The following is a 19,106-nucleotide window of genomic DNA, read 5'->3' on the forward strand; positions in this document are numbered from 1 at the left end:
GGACTGTCCGGTGTGACATCGAAGCAACGGATACTTCGGCGCCAACGGCTACCTGCAGCGCATTGAATGCGCGTCAGCGCGCGCAGAAGTCAGACACGCCCATGCTGGCGCACCGGACACTCTACAGTACATGTCTGGTGCGCCACCGGACATCCAGGCGGGCCCAGAAGACAGTGCTCCAACGGTCGAATCCCAACGGCTTTGGTGACGTGGCTGGCGCACCGGACATGTCCGGTGTGCACCGGACTGTCCGGTGCGCCATACGACAGTCAGCCCCACCAAACGGCTAGTTTGGTGGTTGGGGCTATAAATACCCCCAACCACCCACCATTCATTGCATCCAAGTTTTCACACTTCAAACCACTTACAAGAGCTAGGCATTCAATTCTAGACACACTCAAGAGATCAAATCCTCTCCCAAATTCCACACAACGCCCTAGTGCTTAGAGAGAGAGAGATTTGCTTGTGTTCTTTCGAGCTCTTGCGCTTGGATTGCTTTCTTCCTTCTTGATTCTTTATTGCGATAATACTCACTTGTAATTGAGGCAAGTGACACCAATTTTGTGGTGGTCCTTGTAGGAACTTTGTGTTCCAAGTGATTGAGAAGAGAAAGCTCACTCGGTCCGAGGGACCGTTTGAGAGAGGGAAAGGGTTGAAAGAGACCCGGTCTTTGTGACCACCTCAATGGGGAGTAGGTTTGCAAGAACCGAACCTCGGTAAAAACAAATCCGCGTGTCACACCTCTTATTTGCTTGTGATTTGTTTTGCTCCCTCTCTCGCGGACTTATTTATATTTCTAACGCTAACCCGGCTTGTAGTTGTGATTATTCTTGAGAATTTCAGTTTCGCCCTATTCACCCCCCCCTCTAGGCGACTTTCATCAACTCAATTGTAACCGAGGCAAGAGACACCAATTGTGTGGTGGTCCTTGCGGGGACTTTGTGTCCCGTTTGATTGAGAAGAGAAGCTCACTCGGTCTAAGTGACCGTTTGAGAGAGGGAAAGGGTTGAAAGAGACCCGGTCTTTGTGACCACCTCAACGGGGAGTAGGTTTGCAAGAACCGAACCTCGGTAAAACAAATCATCGTGTCTCGCTCTTTATTTGTTCACGATTTGTTTTGTGCCCTCTCTCTCGGACTCGTTTATATTTCTAACGCTAACCCGGCTTGTAGTTGTGCTTAAGTTTATAAATTTCAGATTCGCCCTACTCACCCCCCTCTAGGCGACTTTCAATTGGTATCAGAGCCCGGTGCTTCATTTGAGCCTAACTGCTCGAAGTAATGTCGGGAGCATCCGCCAAGAGGGAGATCGGGACCAGCGAGAAGCCCGCCACAAGCCATGGGAAGGCTCCATCCGGGGAGTCCGCCAACAAGGTGAAGGGATCCCCTTCACACGGCAAGTCGCGTCGGAGCGGTGACAAGAAGAAGAAGATGAAGAAGGTGGTCTACTATGAGACCGACTCTTCGTCGCCATCCACCTCCGGCTCCGACATGCCATCCATAACTTCTAAGCGCCATGAGCGCAAGAAGTTTAGTAAGATCTCCCTACGCTACCCTCGCATTTCCAAACGTACTCCACTACTTTCCGTCCCATTAGGCAAACCACCTATGTTTGATGGTGAAGATTATAATATGTGGAGTGATAAAATGAGGCTTCATCTAACCTCACTCCACACTAGCATTTGGGATGTTGTTGAGATTGGAGTACAGGTACCATCACCGGGGGATGAAGACTATGATTCGGACGAGGTCGCCCAAATCCGGCACTTCAACTCTCAAGCCACCACTATACTCCTCGCCTCTCTAAGTCGAGAGGAGTATAACTAGGTGCAAAGATTGAAGAGTGCCAAAGAGATTTGGGACGTACTCAAGACCGCGCACGAAGGAGATGAGGTGACCAAAATCACCAAGCGGGAAACGATCGAGGGGGAGCTCGGTCGCTTTCGGCTTCGCCAAGGGGAGGAGCCACAAGAAATGTATAACCGGCTCAAGACCTTGGTGAACCAAGTGCGCAACCTCGGGAGCAAAAAATGGGATGACCAAAAAATGGTCAAGGTTATTCTTAGATCACTCGTTTTTCTTAACCCTACGCAAGTTCAATTAATACGTGGTCGACCAGCTCCGACGAGAGCTCCTTCGACTCCTCCTCCGACGAGAGCTCCTCCGACTCCTCCTCCGACGAGGACGCCACCCACATCGCCGTCACCAAAGGGCTCCTCTTCCCCAACGTCGGCCACAAGTGCCTCATGGCCAAAGACGGCAAAAGGAAGAAGGTAAAATCAAAATCCTCCACTAAATATGAAACCTCTAGTGATGAGGATAACTCTTGTGATGAGGAGGATAATTTGCGCACCCTTTTTGCCAACCTAAACATGCAACAAAAGGAAAAATTAAATGAATTAATTAGTGCTATTCATGAGAAGGATGAACTCTTGGACTCTCAAGGGGACTTCCTAATTAAAGAAAACAAGAAGCATGTTAAGGTTAAGAATGCTTATGCTCTAGAAGTAGAAAAATGTGAAAAATTGTCTAGTGAGCTAAGCACTTGTCATGATATTATTGCCAACCTTAGAAATGAAAATGCTAATTTAATTGCTAAGGTTGATTCTAATGTTAGTGATGTTTCAATTCCCAATCTTAGAGATGATAATGCTAGTTTACTTGCTAAGATTGAAGAATTGAATGTCTCTCTTGCTAGCCTTAGAAATGAGAATGAAAAATTAATTGCTAAGGCTAAAGACTTAGATGTTTGCAATGTTACAATTTCCAATCTTAGAAGTGAAAATGACATTTTACATGCTAAGATTATTGAACTAAAAACTTGCAAACCCTCTACATCTACCGTTTAACATGTTTCCATTTGTACTAGATGTAGAGATATTAATGTTGATGCTATTCATGATCACCTAGCCTTAATTAAGAAACAAAATGATCACATAGCTCAACTTAATACTAAGATAAATGAGCATGACTTAGAAAATGAAAAATTTAAATTCGCTAGAAGCATGCTCTATAGTGGGAGACGCCCTGACATCAAGGATGGCATTGGCTTCCAAAAGGGAGACAATGTCAAACTTAATGCCCCTCCTAAAAGATTGTCAAACTTTGTTAAGGGCAAGGCTCCCATGCCTCAGGATAACGAGGGTTACATTTTGTACCCTGTCGGTTATCCCGAGCACAAGATTAGGAGAATTCACCCTAGGAAGTCTCACTCTAGCCCTAATCATGCTTTTATGTATAAGGGTGAGACATCTAGCTCTAGGCAATCAACCCGTGCTAAATTGCCTAAGAAGAAAACTCCTATTGCATCAAATGATCCTAACATTTCATTTAAAACTTTTGATGCATCTTATGTTTTGACTAACAAATCTGGCAAGGTAGTTGCCAAGTATGTTGGGAGCAAACACAAGGGATCAAAGACTTGTGTTTGGGTACCCAAAGTTCTTGTATCTAATGTCAAAGGACCCAAAACCGTTTGGGTACCTAAAATCAAGAACTAAATTTGTTTTGTAGGTTTATGCATCCGGGGGCTCAAGTTGGATCATCGATAGCGGGTGCACAAACCACATGACAGGGGAGAAGAAGATGTTCTCCTCTTATGAGAAAAACCAAGATCCCCAACGAGCTATCACATTCGGGGATGGGAATCAAGGTTTGGTCAAAGGATTGGGTAAAATTGCTATATCACCTGACCATTCCATTTCCAATGTTTTTCTTGTAGATTCTTTAGATTATAACTTGCTTTCAGTTTCGCAATTATGTAAAATGGGTTACAACTGTCTTTTTATGGATACAGGTGTTACTGTCTTTAGAAGAAGTGATGATTCAATAGCATTTAAGGGAGTGTTAGAGGGCCAACTATACTTAGTAGATTTTGATAGAGCTGAACTCGATACTTGCTTAATTGCTAAAACTAACATGGGCTGGCTCTGGCATCGCCGACTAGCACATGTTGGAATGAGGAATCTTCACAAGCTTCTAAAGGAAGAACACGTTTTGGGACTAACAAATGTTCATTTTGAGAAAGATAGGATTTGTAGCGCATGTCAGGCAGGGAAGCAAGTTGGTGTTCATCATTCGCATAAGAACATTATGACGACTGATAGGCCACTCGAGCTCCTACACATGGATCTATTCGGCCCGATAGCTTACATAAGCATCGGCGGGAGTAAGTACTGTCTAGTTATTGTGGATGATTATTCTCGCTTCACTTGGGTGTTCTTTTTGCAGGAAAAATCTCATACCCAAGAGACCTTAAAGGGATTCTTGAGACGGGCTCAAAACGAGTTCGGCTTAAGGATCAAGAAAATTAGAAGCGACAACGGGACAGAGTTCAAGAACTCTCAAATTGAACGCTTCCTTGAGGAGGAGGGCATCAAGCATGAGTTCTCTTCTCCCTACACGCCACAACAAAATGGTGTAGTGGAGAGGAAGAATAGAACTCTATTGGACATGGCAAGAACTATGCTTGATGAGTACAAGACTTCGGATCGGTTTTGGGCCGAGGCGGTCAACACCGCTTGCTATGCCATCAACCGGTTATATCTACACCGAATCCTCAAGAAGACATCATATGAACTCCTAACCGGTAAAAAGCCAAATGTTTCATATTTTAGAGTCTTTGGTAGCAAATGCTTTATTCTTGTTAAAAGAGGTAGAAAATCCAAATTTGCTCCTAAGGCTGTAGAAGGCTTTTTACTAGGATATGATTCAAACACAAGGGCATATAGAGTCTTTAACAAGTCCTCTGGGCTAGTTGAAGTTTCTTGTGACATTGTGTTTGATGAAACTAACGGCTCTCAAGTAGAGCAAGTTGATCTTGATGAGCTAGATAATGAAGAGGCTCCATGCGTCGCGCTAAGGAATATGTCCATTGGGGATGTGTGTCCTAAGGAATCCGAAGAGCAACCACAAGCACAAGATCAACCATCTTCCTCCATACAAGCATCTCCACTGACCCAAAATGAGGATGAGGCTCAAGATAATGAAGGAGAAGATCAAGAGGATGAGCCACCTCAAGAAGAGAGCAATGATCAAGGGGGAGATGCCCATGATCAAGATGAGGAAGATGAACAAGTTCCAAGACCGCCACACCCAAGAGTCCACCAAGCAATCCAACGAGATCACCCCGTGAACACCATCCTCGGCGATATTCAAAAAGGGGTAACTACTCGATCTCATGTTGCTCATTTCTGTGAACATTACTCTTTTGTTTCCTCTATTGAGTCACACAGGGTAGAGGAAGCACTTCAAGATTCGAATTGGGTGGTGGCGATGCAAGAAGAGCTCAACAACTTCACTAGGAACGAGGTATGGCATTTAGTTCCACGTCCTAATCAAAATGTTGTAGGAACCAGGTGGGTCTTCCGCAACAAGCAAGACGAGCATGATGTGGTGACAAGGAACAAAGCCCGACTTGTGGCCAAGGGGTATTCACAAGTCGAAGGTTTGGATTTCGGTGAAACCTATGCACCCGTAGCTAGGCTAGAATCAATTCGCATTTTACTTGCCTATGCTACTTACCATGGCTTCAAGCTTTACCAAATGGACGTGAAGAGTGCCTTCCTCAATGGACCAATCAAGGAAGAGGTCTATGTTGAGCAACCTCCCGGCTTTGAAGATAGTGAGTACCCTAACCATGTATATAATCTCTCTAAGGCGCTTTATGGGCTCAAGCAAGCCCCAAGAGCATGGTATGAATGCCTAAGAGATTTCCTTATCACTAATGGCTTCAAAGTCGGAAAGGACGATCCTACTTTATTTACTAAAACTCTTGCAAATGATTTGTTTGTATGCCAAATTTATGTTGATGATATTATATTTGGGTCTACTAACGAATCTACATGTGAGGAATTTAATAGGATCATGACACAAAAATTCGAGATGTCTATGATGGAAGAGTTGAAGTACTTCTTAGGATTTCAAGTGAAGCAACTCCAAGAGGGCACCTTCATTAGCCAAACGAAGTATATTCAAGACATTCTAAACAAGTTTGGGATGAAGGATGCCAAGCCCATCAAGACACCCATGGGAACTAATGGGCATCTCGACCTCGACACGAGAGGTAAATCCGTCGATCAAAAGGTATATCGGTCGATGATAGGCTCTTTACTCTATTTATGTGCATCTCGACCGGACATTATGCTTTCCGTATGCATGTGTGCAAGATTCCAAGCTGACCCTAAGGAAGCTCACCTTACGGTCGTAAAACGAATCTTGAGATATTTAGTTTATACTCCTAAGTTTGGGCTTTGGTACCCTCGAGGATCCACATTTGATTTAATTGGTTATTCGGATGCCGATTGGGCGGGGTGTAAAATTAATAGAAAGAGCACATCAGGGACTTGCCAGTTCTCGGAAAGGTCTCTGGTGTCTTGGGCTTCAAAGAAGCAAAATTCCGTAGCTCTTTCTACCGCCGAAGCCGAGTACATTGCCGCAGGCCATTGTTGCGCGCAATTGCTTTGGATGAGGCAAACCCTTAGGGACTATGGTTACAAATTAACCAAAGTTCATCTTCTATGTGATAATGAGAGCGCAATCCGCATGACGGATAATCCCGTTGAACATAGTCGCACTAAACACATAGTCATTCGGTATCATTTTCTAAGGGATCACCAACAAAAGGGGATATCGAGATTGCATATATTAACACCAAAGAACAATTAGCTGATATCTTTACCAAGCCACTAGATGAACAAATATTTAACAAACTTAGGCATGAGCTAAATATTCTTGATTCTCGGAATTTCTTTTGATGTCTTGCATACATAGCTCATTAATATACCTTTGATCATGTCTCTTTTATATGCTATGACTAAATGTGTTTTCAAGTGTATTTCAACCCAAGTCATAGATTGAAAGGGAATTGGAGTCTTCGGCGAAGACAAAGGCTTCCACTCCACTCCATCAAATTACTCATCCTTCGCCGTCGCTCCGAGCCACTCTCCAACTTTGTTATAATCTTCACTCATATATTGTTCACCAAAGGGGGAGAAAGTAGTTACAAGGGCTTATATCTCACTCAAGTATCCGTTTTTGGCGATTCATGCCAAAGGGGGAGAAAGTATTAGCCCAAAGCAAAAGGACCGCACCACCACCTAATTTTAAAATAAAGATTCTCAAATTGATATCTTAGTATGTTCAAAAGGGGGAGAAAGACGTATCTTCGAAAACTGCAAAACCCTCTTGAACACTAAGAGGAGGATTTCACTAAGGGGGAGTTTTGTTTAGTCAAAGGAAAAAACATTTGAAACAGGGGGAGAAAAATTCAAATCTTGAAAAATGTTTCTAATCTTATTCATTTACTTTTGACTATTTGCAAAAGGACTTTGAAAAGAATTTGCAAAGGTGCAAGCGTGGTCCAAAATGTTAAAATATAAAGAAACAATCCATGCATATCTTATGAGAATTTATTGGTTCAAATCATTAGTAACCTTTGCACTTACATTATGCAAACTAGTTCAATTATGCATTTCTATATTTGCTTTGGTTTGTGTTGGCATCAATCACCAAAAAGGGGGAGATTGAAAGGGAAATAGGCTTACACCTTTTCCTAAATTGATTTTTGTGGTTGAATTGCTCAACACAAATAATTGGACTAACTAGTTTGCTCTAGTCTATAAGTTTTACAGGTGTCAAAGGTTCACAACAAGCCAATAAAAATACCAAAGATGGGTTCAAATAAAGAGAGCTAAAGACATCCCAAAGGCACCCTGGTCTAGCGCACCGGACTGTCCGGCGTGCCACCGAACAGTGTCCGGTGCACCACCGGACAGTGTCCGGTGCATCATGGAACTTGAAGCTGAACTCCTCACCTTTGGGAAAATGGGAGGCCGCTCCACTATAATTCACCGGACTGTCCGATGAGGCACCGGACAGTGTCCGGTGACACACCGGACTGTCCGGTGTGCCAGCGGAGCAACGGCTATTTCGCACGCAACGGTCGACTGCAACGCATTTAATGCGCGCCTGCGCGCGCAGAGGACAGAGCACGCGCAGAAGGCGCACCGGACAGCCCAGAGGCCCCACCAGTCAGAGCTCCAACGGTCAAAACCCAACGGCCGGCTGACGTGGCTAGCGCACCGGAGTGTCCGGTGCGCCATGCGACAGACAGCCTTCCAACGGCCACTTTTGGTGGTTGGGGCTATAAATACCCCAACCACCCCACATTCAATTGCATCCAAGTTTTCCACCTTCAACACATTACAAGAGCTATAGCATTCAATTCTAGACACAACCAAAGAGATCAAATCCTCTCCCAAGTCCGGAATCACTCCAAATCAAATAGTGACTAGAGAGAGCGACATTTGTGTTCATTTGAGCTCTTGCGCTTGGATTGCTTCTTTTCTTTCTCATTCTTCTTGTGATCAACTCAATTGTAACCGAGGCAAGAGACACCAATTGTGTGGTGGTCCTTGCGGGGACTTTGTGTCCCATTTGATTGAGAAGAGAAGCTCACTCGGTCTAAGTGACCGTTTGAGAGAAGAAAAGGGTTGAAAGATACCCGGTCTTTGTGACCACCTCAACGGGGAGTAGGTTTGCAAGAACCGAACCTCGGTAAAACAAATCATCGTGTCTCGCTCTTTATTTGTTCACGATTTGTTTTGTGCCCTCTCTCTCGGACTCGTTTATATTTCTAACGCTAACCCGGCTTGTAGTTGCGCTTAAGTTTATAAATTTCAGATTCGCCCTATTCACCCCCCCCTCTAGGCGACTTTCAGCGACAACGGGACGGAGTTCAAGAACTCTCAAATTGAAGGCTTCCTTGAGGAGGAGGAGGGCATCAAGCATGAGTTCTCTTCTCCCTACACTCCACAACAAAATGGTGTAGTGGAGAGGAAGAATAGAACTCTATTGGACATGGCAAGGACCATGTTTGATGAGTACAAGACTTCAGATCGGTTTGGGCGGAGGCGGTCAACACCGCGTGCTACACCATCAACCGGTTATATCTACACCGAATCCTCAAGAAGACATCCTACGAACTCCTAACCGGTAAAAAGCCCAATGTTTCATATTTTAGAGTCTTTGGTAGCAAATGCTTTATTCTTGTTAAAAGAGGTAGAAAATCTAAATTTGCTCCTAAGGCTGTAGAAGGCTTTTTACTAGGATATGATTCAAACACAAGGGCATATAGAGTCTTTAACAAGTCCACTGGACTAGTTGAAGTTTCTTGTGACATTGTGTTTGATGAGACTAACGACTCTCAAGTAGAGCAAGTTGATCTTGATGAGCTAGATGATGAAGAGGCTCTGTGCGTCGCGCTAAGGAACATGTCCATTGGGGATGTGTGTCCTAAGGAATCCGAAGAGCCTCCACATGCACAAGATCAACCATCTTCCTCCATACAAGCATCTCCACCAACTCAAGATGAGGATAAGGCTCAAAATGATGAGGGAGAAGATCAAGAAGATGAGCCACCTCAAGAGGAGGGCAATGATCAAGGGGGAGATGCCCATGATCAAGACAAGGAAGATGAAAAAGATCCAAGACCGCCACACCCAAGAGTCCACCAAGCAATCCAACGAGATCACCCCGTGAACACCATCCTCGGTGATATTCAAAAGGGGGTAACTACTCGATCTCGTGTTGCTCATTTTTGTGAACATTACTCTTTTGTTTCCTCTATTGAGCCACACAGGGTAGAGGAAGCACTTCAAGATTCGGATTGGGTGGTGGCGATGCAAGAGGAGCTCAACAACTTCACGAGGAATGAGGTATGGCATTTAGTTACACGTCCTAACCAAAATGTTGTAGGAACCAAGTGGGTCTTCTGCAACAAGCAAGATGAGCATGGTGTGGTGACAAGGAACAAAGCCCGACTTGTGGCCAAGGGATACTCACAAGTCGAAGGTTTGGATTTCGGTGAAACCTATGCACCCGTAGCTAGGCTAGAATCAATTCGCATTTTACTTGCCTATGCTACTTACCATGGCTTCAAGCTTTATCAAATGGACGTGAAGAGCGCCTTCCTCAATGGACCAATCAAGGAGGAGGTCTATGTTGAGCAACCTCCTGGCTTTGAAGATAGTGAGTATCCTAACCATGTATATAAACTCTCTAAGGCGCTTTATGGGCTCAAGCAAGCCCCAAGAGCATGGTATGAATGCCTAAGAGATTTTCTTATCACTAATGGCTTCAAAGTCGGAAAAGCCAATCCTACTCTCTTTACTAAAACACTTGCAAATGATTTGTTCGTATGCCAAATTTATGTTGATGATATCATATTTGAGTCTACTAACGAATCTACATGTAAAGAGTTTAGTAAGATCATGACTCAAAAATTCGAGATGTCTATGATGGGGGAGTTGAAGTACTTCTTAGGATTTCAAGTGAAGCAACTCCAAGAAGGCACCTTCATTAGCCAAACGAAGTACATTCAAGACATACTCACCAAGTTTGGGATGAAGGATGCCAAGCCCATCAAGACACCCATGGGAACTAATGGGCATCTCGACCTCGACACGGGAGGTAAATCCGTAGATCAAAAGGTATACCAGTCGATGATAGGTTCTTTACTCTACTTATGTGCATCTCGACCGGACATTATGATTTCCGTATGCATGTGTGCAAGATTCCAAGCCGATCCTAAGGAAGTTCATCTTAGGGCCGTAAAACGAATCTTGAGATATTTAGTTTATACTCCTAAGTTTGGCCTCTGGTACCCTAGGGGATCCACATTTGATTTAATTGGGTATTCCGATGCTGATTGGGCAGGGTGTAAAATTAATAGAAAGAGCACATCAGGGACTTGCCAGTTCTTGGGAAGATCTCTGGTGCCTTGGGCTTCAAAGAAACAAAATTCTTAAGCTCTTTCTACCGCTGAAGCCGAGTATATTGCCGCAGGCCATTGTTGCGCGCAATTGCTTTGGATGAGGCAAAACCTCAGGGACTATGGTTACAAATTAACCAAAGTTTCTCTTCTATGTGATAATGAGAGTGCAATCCGCATGGCAGAGAATCCCGTTGAGCATAGCCGCACTAAACACATAGCCATTCGGTATCATTTTTTAAGGGATCGCCAACAAAAGGGGGATATCGAGATTTCTTATGTTAACACCAAAGAACAATTAGCCGATATCTTTACCAAGCCATTAGATGAGCAAACCTTTACCAAACTTAGGCATGAGCTAAATATTATTGATTCTAGGAATTTTGATTGATACCTTGCACACATAGCTCATTAATATACCTTTGATCGTATCTCTTTCATGTGCTATGACTAATGTGTTTTCAAGTACATTTCATGCTAAGTCATAGATTGAAAGGAGAAATGGAGTCTTCGGCGAAGACAAGGCTTCCACTCCATTCCATCGAATTATTCACCCTTCGCCGTCGCTCCGCACTGCTCTCCACTTTGGTATAATCTTCACTCATATGTTATTTACCATGGGGAGAGAAAGAATTGAGGGGCTTATATTTCACTCACAAGTATCCGTTTTTGGCGATTCATGCCAAAGGGGAGAAAGTATTAGCCCAAAGCAAAAGGACCGCACCACCACCAATTTCAAAAATGTCAAAAATGTAGTCTTTCAAATTTGAGTTAAGAAAAGATTTTTCAAATTGGTATCTTATTTTTGATAGAATTTCAAATTGGTATATCCTCTTCAAAATTAATATCTAAAACCCTCTTGAACACTAAGAGGAGGATTTCATTGAGGGGAAGTTTTGTTTAGTCAAAGGAAAAGCATTTGAAACAAGGGGAGAAAATTTCAAAATCTTGAAAATGCTTCTCAAAATCTTACTCATTTACCTTTGACTATTTGCAAAAAGACTTTAAAAAGAATTTACAAAAGAACTTGCAAAAACAAAACAAGTGGTGCAAGCGTGGTCCAAAATTTTAATATGAAGAAAGCATCCATGCATATCTAGTAGAAATAATTATTGGTTTCTTTCCAAGCAACCTTTGCACTTACATTATGCAAACTAGTTTAATTATGCACTTATACATTTGCTTTGGTTTGTGTTGGCATCAATCACCAAAAAGGGGGTTATTGAAAGGGAAATAGGCTTACACCTTTTCCTAATTGATTTTGGTGGTTGAATTGCTCAACACAAATAATTGGACTAAATAGTTTGCTCTAGATTATGAGTTATACAGGTGCCAAAGGTTCACAACAAACCAATAAAAAGACCAAGAAATGATTCAAATTTAAGGAGCAAAAGAAAACCGAAGTGTGCCCTGGTCTGGTGCACCGGACTGTCCGGTGTGCCATCGAACAGTGTCCGGTGCACCACCGGACAGTGTCCAGTGCACCAGGAAACCCAACTCCGAACTGCTCACCTTCGGGAATTCTGGGAGCCGCTCCGCTATAATTCACCGGACTGTCCGGTGCGCCAGCGAAGCAACGGCTACTTCGCGCCAACGGTCGTCTGCAGAGAGCAGTTAATGCACTACAGTGCGCGCAGAAGTCAGAGCAGAGCCAGAAGGCGCACCAGACAGTCTACAGGACCTGTCCGGTGCACCACCGGACTGTCCGATGACCAAGATGTCAGAAGCTCCAACAGTCAGAATCCAACGGCCGGGTGACGTGACTGGCGCACCGGACTGTCCGGTGCGCCATACGACAACAGCCTCCACCAACGGTTCTTTTGGTGGTTGGGGCTATAAATACCCCCAACCACCACCATTCATTGAATCCAAGTTTTCAGCCTTCAAACACCTTACAAGAGCTATAGCATTCAATACAAGACACAACCAAAGAGACCAAATCCTCTCCCAAATCCAAAGACAATTCCAATCAAACAGTGACTAGTGAGAGATAGATTCTTGTGTTCATTTGAGCTCTTGCGCTTGGACTACTTTTCTTCTTCATTCTTTCTTGTGATCAACTCAATTGTAACCAAGGCAAGAGACACCAATTGTGTGGTGGTCCTTGTGGGGACTTAGTGTCCCGTTTGATTGAGAAGAGAAGCTCACTCGGTCTAAGTGACCGTTTGAGAGAGGGAAAGGGTTGAAAGAGACCCGGTCTTTGTGACCACCTCAACGGGGAGTAGGTTTGCAAGAACCGAACCTCGGTAAAACAAATCACCGTGTCTCACTCTTCATTTGCTTGTGATTTGTTTTCGCCCTCTCTTTCGGACTTATTTACATTTCTAACGCTAACCCCGGCTTGTAGTTGTGCTTAAGTTTGTAAATTTCAGATTCGCCCTATTCACCCCCTCTAGACGACTTTCAAGGAGCGAGTGCAGGAGGCGAGGTAGCGATAGATGACGGTGACGTCAAGTGACAACCATTGTCGTGTTGCGACAGCGCGGTGGGACCCTAATGAGTTAGCGAGGGAGAGGTGACGCCACGGTCCCACCAACAGCTTGCCCATCTGTTGGTGCGGACTAGGAGGCAAAATATCAATGTTGTGTGCAGGATCCAGACGAGTCGACAAGCTGATGAGTAATGAGAAGGCAAGGTGCGCTACAGCGGGCGGGTTAGGTCACCGACTTACTGGTCAGTCGATGACCAAAGAAGCGAGTGAGCCACGAGTGGGCTTGCGCTAGGGAAGAGAATCAAATGGCTCAGGTGAAGAGTGGACTGAGTAGTGAAGCGTCGAGACAAAAATAGATTAAAACTTAGTTTTCATTAGATTTGTCTGTGCTAACTATACAAAAGTTTGTTTATTTTGGTGTGTACCTAAACCTAGGTATAAGGGGTTAAAAATTGAGGTGGGTCATGGCCCACCTTACCCACCCCTTAGATCCGCCCCTGGTTCCTGTTAAGTTACCATCTCCAGCAGCTTATCCATACTCATACACATATTCAAACTACACTTTTACAAACAGTGCAATTTACAGTGCAAAACGATGTTTTTGGTGACCATATGAGTGCAATGTATAGTAGTTCACCATATGATCACCAAAACATCATTTTGCATTGTTTGCAATATAGATTGTACTGTTTGTAGAGTGTAGTTTAAATATGGGTATATGTAAACTGCAGGAGATGGTCTTAGACTGAGCTTCTTGTTTGAAGAAACAGTAGCTATTTCAATATCTTGGTTACCTGCTATGTTTTCAAGTTAAGCGAAGGGTTTAGCCTGCGCGGCAGTGCTATGCAAACGATTAATTATATTTCACATGTGCACATATATGATATTACAAATTTACTAATATTTCCCTAGATTAAATTAAATATGAAATGGCTAAATTCCTAAATAACTTCAATTTAATAAAACTAATTAGATATTGTCGTATTTTCCATAATTCCATTAGCTTGGTCAAGCTGAAAAGGTTCGATGTGTAATTCGTATATTTTAGAAAAAAAAAGAAAATAGTAAATGGTTAAAAAAAGTCATAAACTTAGCTTGAAAAATCATAAACTTAGGGGTTATTTGATGCACTAGAGCTAATAGTTAATTTGCTAAAAAACTACAAGTGAAATTAGTTAGTTAACTATTAACTAATTTATTAAAAATAACTAATAGTTGAACTATTGACTAGATTGTTTGAATATCTCCAGTTAATTTTAGTCACTAACTATTAGATCTAGTACATTCAAATACCCCTTAGTATTGTAATCAATTAGATGTCGATGTAGCACATTCATTCCCTATGGAGACAAAACTCTAATATCATAAATCAGGATATGAGGATTGAGGAGTGTTACCAGAACCACATAAGCCACCTAATTTACTCAGCTAGATCTGTCCACGTCTAATTCCATCTTCATTAACAAAAAGAAACATATATCTGTAATCACAATGAATTGATCATCAATCAGCGCCGTCCAACCAACAGGCCTTACCATAGTTCACTTATATTGTGGTTTTATTTCAAAATCATGGATGCTTTAACAAAAGTATGTTTACACCAAGCTTGTTTCACCAGAAAACCAGTATTTAATTTTTCGAACTCAACCACCAGCAAATCAGTATTACGTTCCATATAACTGAAATAATTAACACATCCCTCCAGCATAAGCATAGAGAATGAATCAATGAATAGTTACTACATATAATATCTTTCTCCTAACATTTACACATCGCTATGAGAAGGGGCAGTATTCTGGAACATAAAACTGTTTTGAGCGGATCATATAAAATAGGGGACACGAAACTGACATTGTTTGCAGAGAGTGAAATTTGAAATAGAAGATGAGATAGAGGATCTACTAAGATAGCCTAAGGCTTCCATGTTCCTATACTGCTATACATATAGAGAATAAACATAAACATTTGAAACGTTATATTAATAAACATAAACATTTGAAACCTTATATTAATAAACATAAACATTTGAAACGTTATATTTCATGTTACACGTAAAGATATTTCATTAGTGTTTGGTAGTATTAACAAACAACTTTCTTCAATTTGTATTTACTAGCAAAATACAGATACACAACAAAATTCACCAATGAGAGGGTAGTAAGACACCAGTAGTAGTAGTCAAGGTGTCCTTTGTTCAGATCATCTGGTATCCAACCAGGGCTATGCCATACCCTGGTCACCCCTGCGATGAGGGTGATGATAGCTGAGCTCAAGTAATTCCCAAGGGCAGTGGTGAGCAATGCAAATGCCGTTAAAATGCTCTTCATGGAGTCTGGCGCCTGGCCACGAAAGAACTCCAGCTGAGTGATGATACCGAAGCACTCAGCCCCAGCAATGACGAAGTACTGTGGAAGCTGCCATACAATGCTTAGCAGTTCCCCCTCCTGAACAATATGCAGCCTCTTGGTTTCTAGAAGTGCTGCCATTGCCATGGCAAAGATCATCAGGAAACGACCGATCCCAATCCTCTGTAACTGTGTGAGCTCTACCCCATTTGCAAAATACGTTCGGATTGCCGGCACAAGCACTTTGTTGACAGCAAGTACCCAAAGCGTGACACATATCACTTCAAATGAGTATAAGGATGCTGGTGGAATGGACAGGGAACCGATCTTGGTGTCCATCACAGTTCCCTGCTGAATAAAAGTGGTGTGCATTTGCGAGATCGCAGCACCAAAGAATATTCCAGTCACCCATATTGGGAGCAAGCGGATAAGTACTTTCAGTTCCTCAACTTCAGTAACTGTACATATGCTCCATGAGCTTCGACAGCCTCCATACACCAGGCTTGGATCAGAAATAACTGCCGCCTTATCTAAGAACCTGAGGCAAAATGATGGAATCAGAAAGATAGTTAAACAAGTGCAGGATAGCAAGGGAACTTCAATTAGATGGAACTGTAGTTCTTGTTGGTTTTCCTGTTTCAGGAACAGTTTTTATTACCAGGTTCAAATCATGGATACATGAGATAGAGATATACATTTTGCCAATTGAAAATCCTGAATTACTGTACGTGTGTGTGCGCACGTGTGTGTGATGGGTATTCTCCAGAAACCATTAAGCAGTTAACAATTGACCAATACTGGCATGATAGCTTCAAGAAGATACAAAAATGATCAGGAGAAACAAGAAAAAAATGCCATATATAAAAGTGTCTCGTGGTAAGTAACAAAAAAAAGGTACCTAAAATCATCAGAGTGAGCAAGTTTTGTCCTTTGTATGTGGTTGCTCCCGACCTCATACAGAAGACAGCTATCAGCAGGTACTTCCAAGCTCATGTTCCTAAAAGAGGCAACAATAACCTGGAAAATACTCTTCACTGGAGAACCACAAGGCTCATCTTCTTGGAATATTGGTGTTCCCACCAGAAATCCTATCAAAGCAAGACCTATGCATGTAGTGGCGACTCCATATCCAATAGCCCAGCTAACATTTTCCTGAACCCAAACTATGATTGTCCCAGAAGTAATCACACCAAAGATGACACATATATAGAACAAGCTGAAGAAATTTCTTCTCTTTTTTATGTCTAGACTGTTCTCGTTGTTGAACTGGTTAGCACCAAACGGAAGCAATGCAGATCTTACTCCTCCACATCCAACAGCAGTGAGATACAAACCAGCAAAGAAAATCACGGTTTGAGTTCCATTTGATGACAAGCATGAACTGACGTCGCACAAGACTGAAGTAGAAGGCATGAACGTTGCAACTGTAATTAGTACTATTCCCTGCAATGAGCATTTGCATTCTATTATCGAAAATAGTCTACCAAACTCGAAATGGAAAGGTGAATAAGAACAAGCAGCTGAGCAGGAAAAGATTATCTTACAAATAGGTACATGATAAGGGAGATCAAGATGGTCTTATAATTTCCCAAGCAAGTATCTGCTATGGCGGCTCCAAGAATTGGCACAAAGAAGCTTGTCCCATACCAAAGAGATACAGTTGCTGCACTGGAAGCAATACCCCCATGGAGAACTGAACGGAGATACACAACTAGGTTTGTGGCAATGCCATTGAAAGCCATGCTCTCCAAGCATTCCAATCCTGCAAGATTTGAACTGATTAACACCGTCCCGATCAAGGAATGCAGCAGCATTGCAGCACTAATTACAATCCTGCAAGATTTGAACTAGGTTTTAAAAGTTTTTTTTCTGTTTATTCTCTTAGCCGCAGAATCAAGAAGAATGCTAACCATGGATAGGTTAATTACAGGAAACGTGGCAAGGGGGATAGGAAAATCTCTTTGTATACCAGTAGCCAGAAAAAAAAGATCTAAGAAGAAATAACACTAAAGAATATAAAAGGGTGATAGATGCTCTACACAGGAGTTGGTTATCAGACAACTTAAAAGAAGAATTTATTGATACTACACAGAACAAATGTGAGAATTGACATAGCATGACTCACCCAGGATGAGTGCCGGTGCTCTCCAATCAGAGCATTTACTTTTCAGCTGTGACCCTAGATTTGCTTCCAATAGACTCTGTGTTTCCTCGCCATGACATGATGCATCATCCTGAAGGAAGGCCAGGTAGACCATAATGTTTCTCACGGTAAATAAATTTTCGACAGTATCTAACAACTTTCTGTAAGGTCATTGACAACTTTCTGTAAGAAGGTCATTGACAACTTTCTGTAAGGATGTCCTTGACAACTTTCTGTAAGGAGGTCCTTGACAACTTTCAGTAATAAAGTCCAATCATCTAAATTGTGCAGTCAATAATAAGCAAGAAAGAAATAAGAGTTGGATGTTGCAATAGTTTCTCCTGGTTTTCAGTTCCGAACCTTTTACAAGAAACGACTTCACTTCACAATCACATGCACACATCTGCGCATACTTCACGATCTACAGAATTCCACGACAGAGTAACACAAATAGATCGGTCGTGACGAGCAATTCACTATGCACGCCTGTGGGCATGTCACGTCATATGCCCGTCAGCCACAGTTCTAGACTAATTAGCCCCTTTGTGAAACTCAGATAATTATAACAAGAAGACAACATTGTGAGTGGCAAAAATCCAATTATCTCATATCTAAATCGCCGCTTTTGGGATACAAAAGGCACGCAGCTCTAGTACCGGAAACAAACCGTTCCGCGGCAAACAAGAGCTAGCTCCGATTCGGCGGAGGGTAATCGACAGCAGGTTCGCCGTACCTTGACCAGAAGACTCGTGTGCTCGCCACCCTCCTCCATGGCCGGCCCGCGCCTCCAGATCAACTGCGGCTGATCCGAGTCCCTTGCCGACCCACGCCTCCACAATAAATAAATAGGCACAAGTGCGCGCTGTGGATCTGGTAGCGAACAAGAGCGGTTGGTGAGAGTGCGACTGGTAAATCATCATGTCCTGGTAATATGATGGATAAGCTCCGCTCTCTGCGCGACACACGCCGGCGCAAGGGGATAGGGACGAGTGCGTGTGCACTAGATGCGGATAGATCGCGGCGACGGCGACGGCGAAGCGGGAGGGAAGGGGACAAGGGGTAAAGATGACGGCCGAGCTTTGCTAGGCTGTTCAGAGACGGGGACCGTGACCACTCGCGAGTCGCGACCCCTGAACAAACAACGGGGGGGGGGGGGGGGGGGGGGGGGGGGGGGGGGGGGGGGGGGGGGGGGGGGGGGGGGGGGGGGGGGGGGGGGGGGGGGGGGGGGGGGGGGGGGGGGGGGGGGAGCCGGGGGGGGGAAAGGAGCTATTTAGGGCTAGTTGGAAACCAATTCTCAGTTCATATGGATCGAATGGGTTTGAATAAGATTAATTCGATATCAAATCAAAATCTTTTATAATTTTTTTAATTATTTTCGATTTATGAGGTATAGGAATAATCGAAGAAGGTATTAGAAT

The 19,106-nt window shown here is 43.2% G+C and overlaps 1 protein-coding gene across 3 annotated transcripts in view; it reads right to left on the reverse strand.

Moving 5' to 3' along the window:
* Positions 1-18,837, reverse strand: part of LOC100283453 (uncharacterized) — a 33,647-nt gene extending 14,810 nt beyond the window's left edge. Inside the window, exons 1-7 of one of the 3 annotated variants that reach the window (XR_004855965.1) lie at positions 18,422-18,837; positions 17,671-17,779; positions 17,090-17,307; positions 16,444-16,988; positions 15,367-16,083; positions 14,598-14,680; positions 1,977-2,364 (exon numbers count right to left, since the gene is read on the reverse strand). Coding sequence is in view for 1 of the 3 variants with exons in the window: in NM_001156354.1 (NP_001149826.1) it covers positions 15,282-16,083; positions 16,444-16,988; positions 17,090-17,307; positions 17,671-17,779; positions 18,422-18,460 (1,713 nt within the window). In the remaining 2 variants the exon portion in view is untranslated. 3 annotated transcript variants of the gene reach the window in all.
* Between the last annotated feature and the right edge of the window lie 269 nt (positions 18,838-19,106).

The sequence above is a fragment of the Zea mays genome, chromosome 2, assembly GCF_902167145.1.
Source record: "Zea mays cultivar B73 chromosome 2, Zm-B73-REFERENCE-NAM-5.0, whole genome shotgun sequence".
NCBI lineage: Eukaryota > Viridiplantae > Streptophyta > Magnoliopsida > Poales > Poaceae > Zea > Zea mays.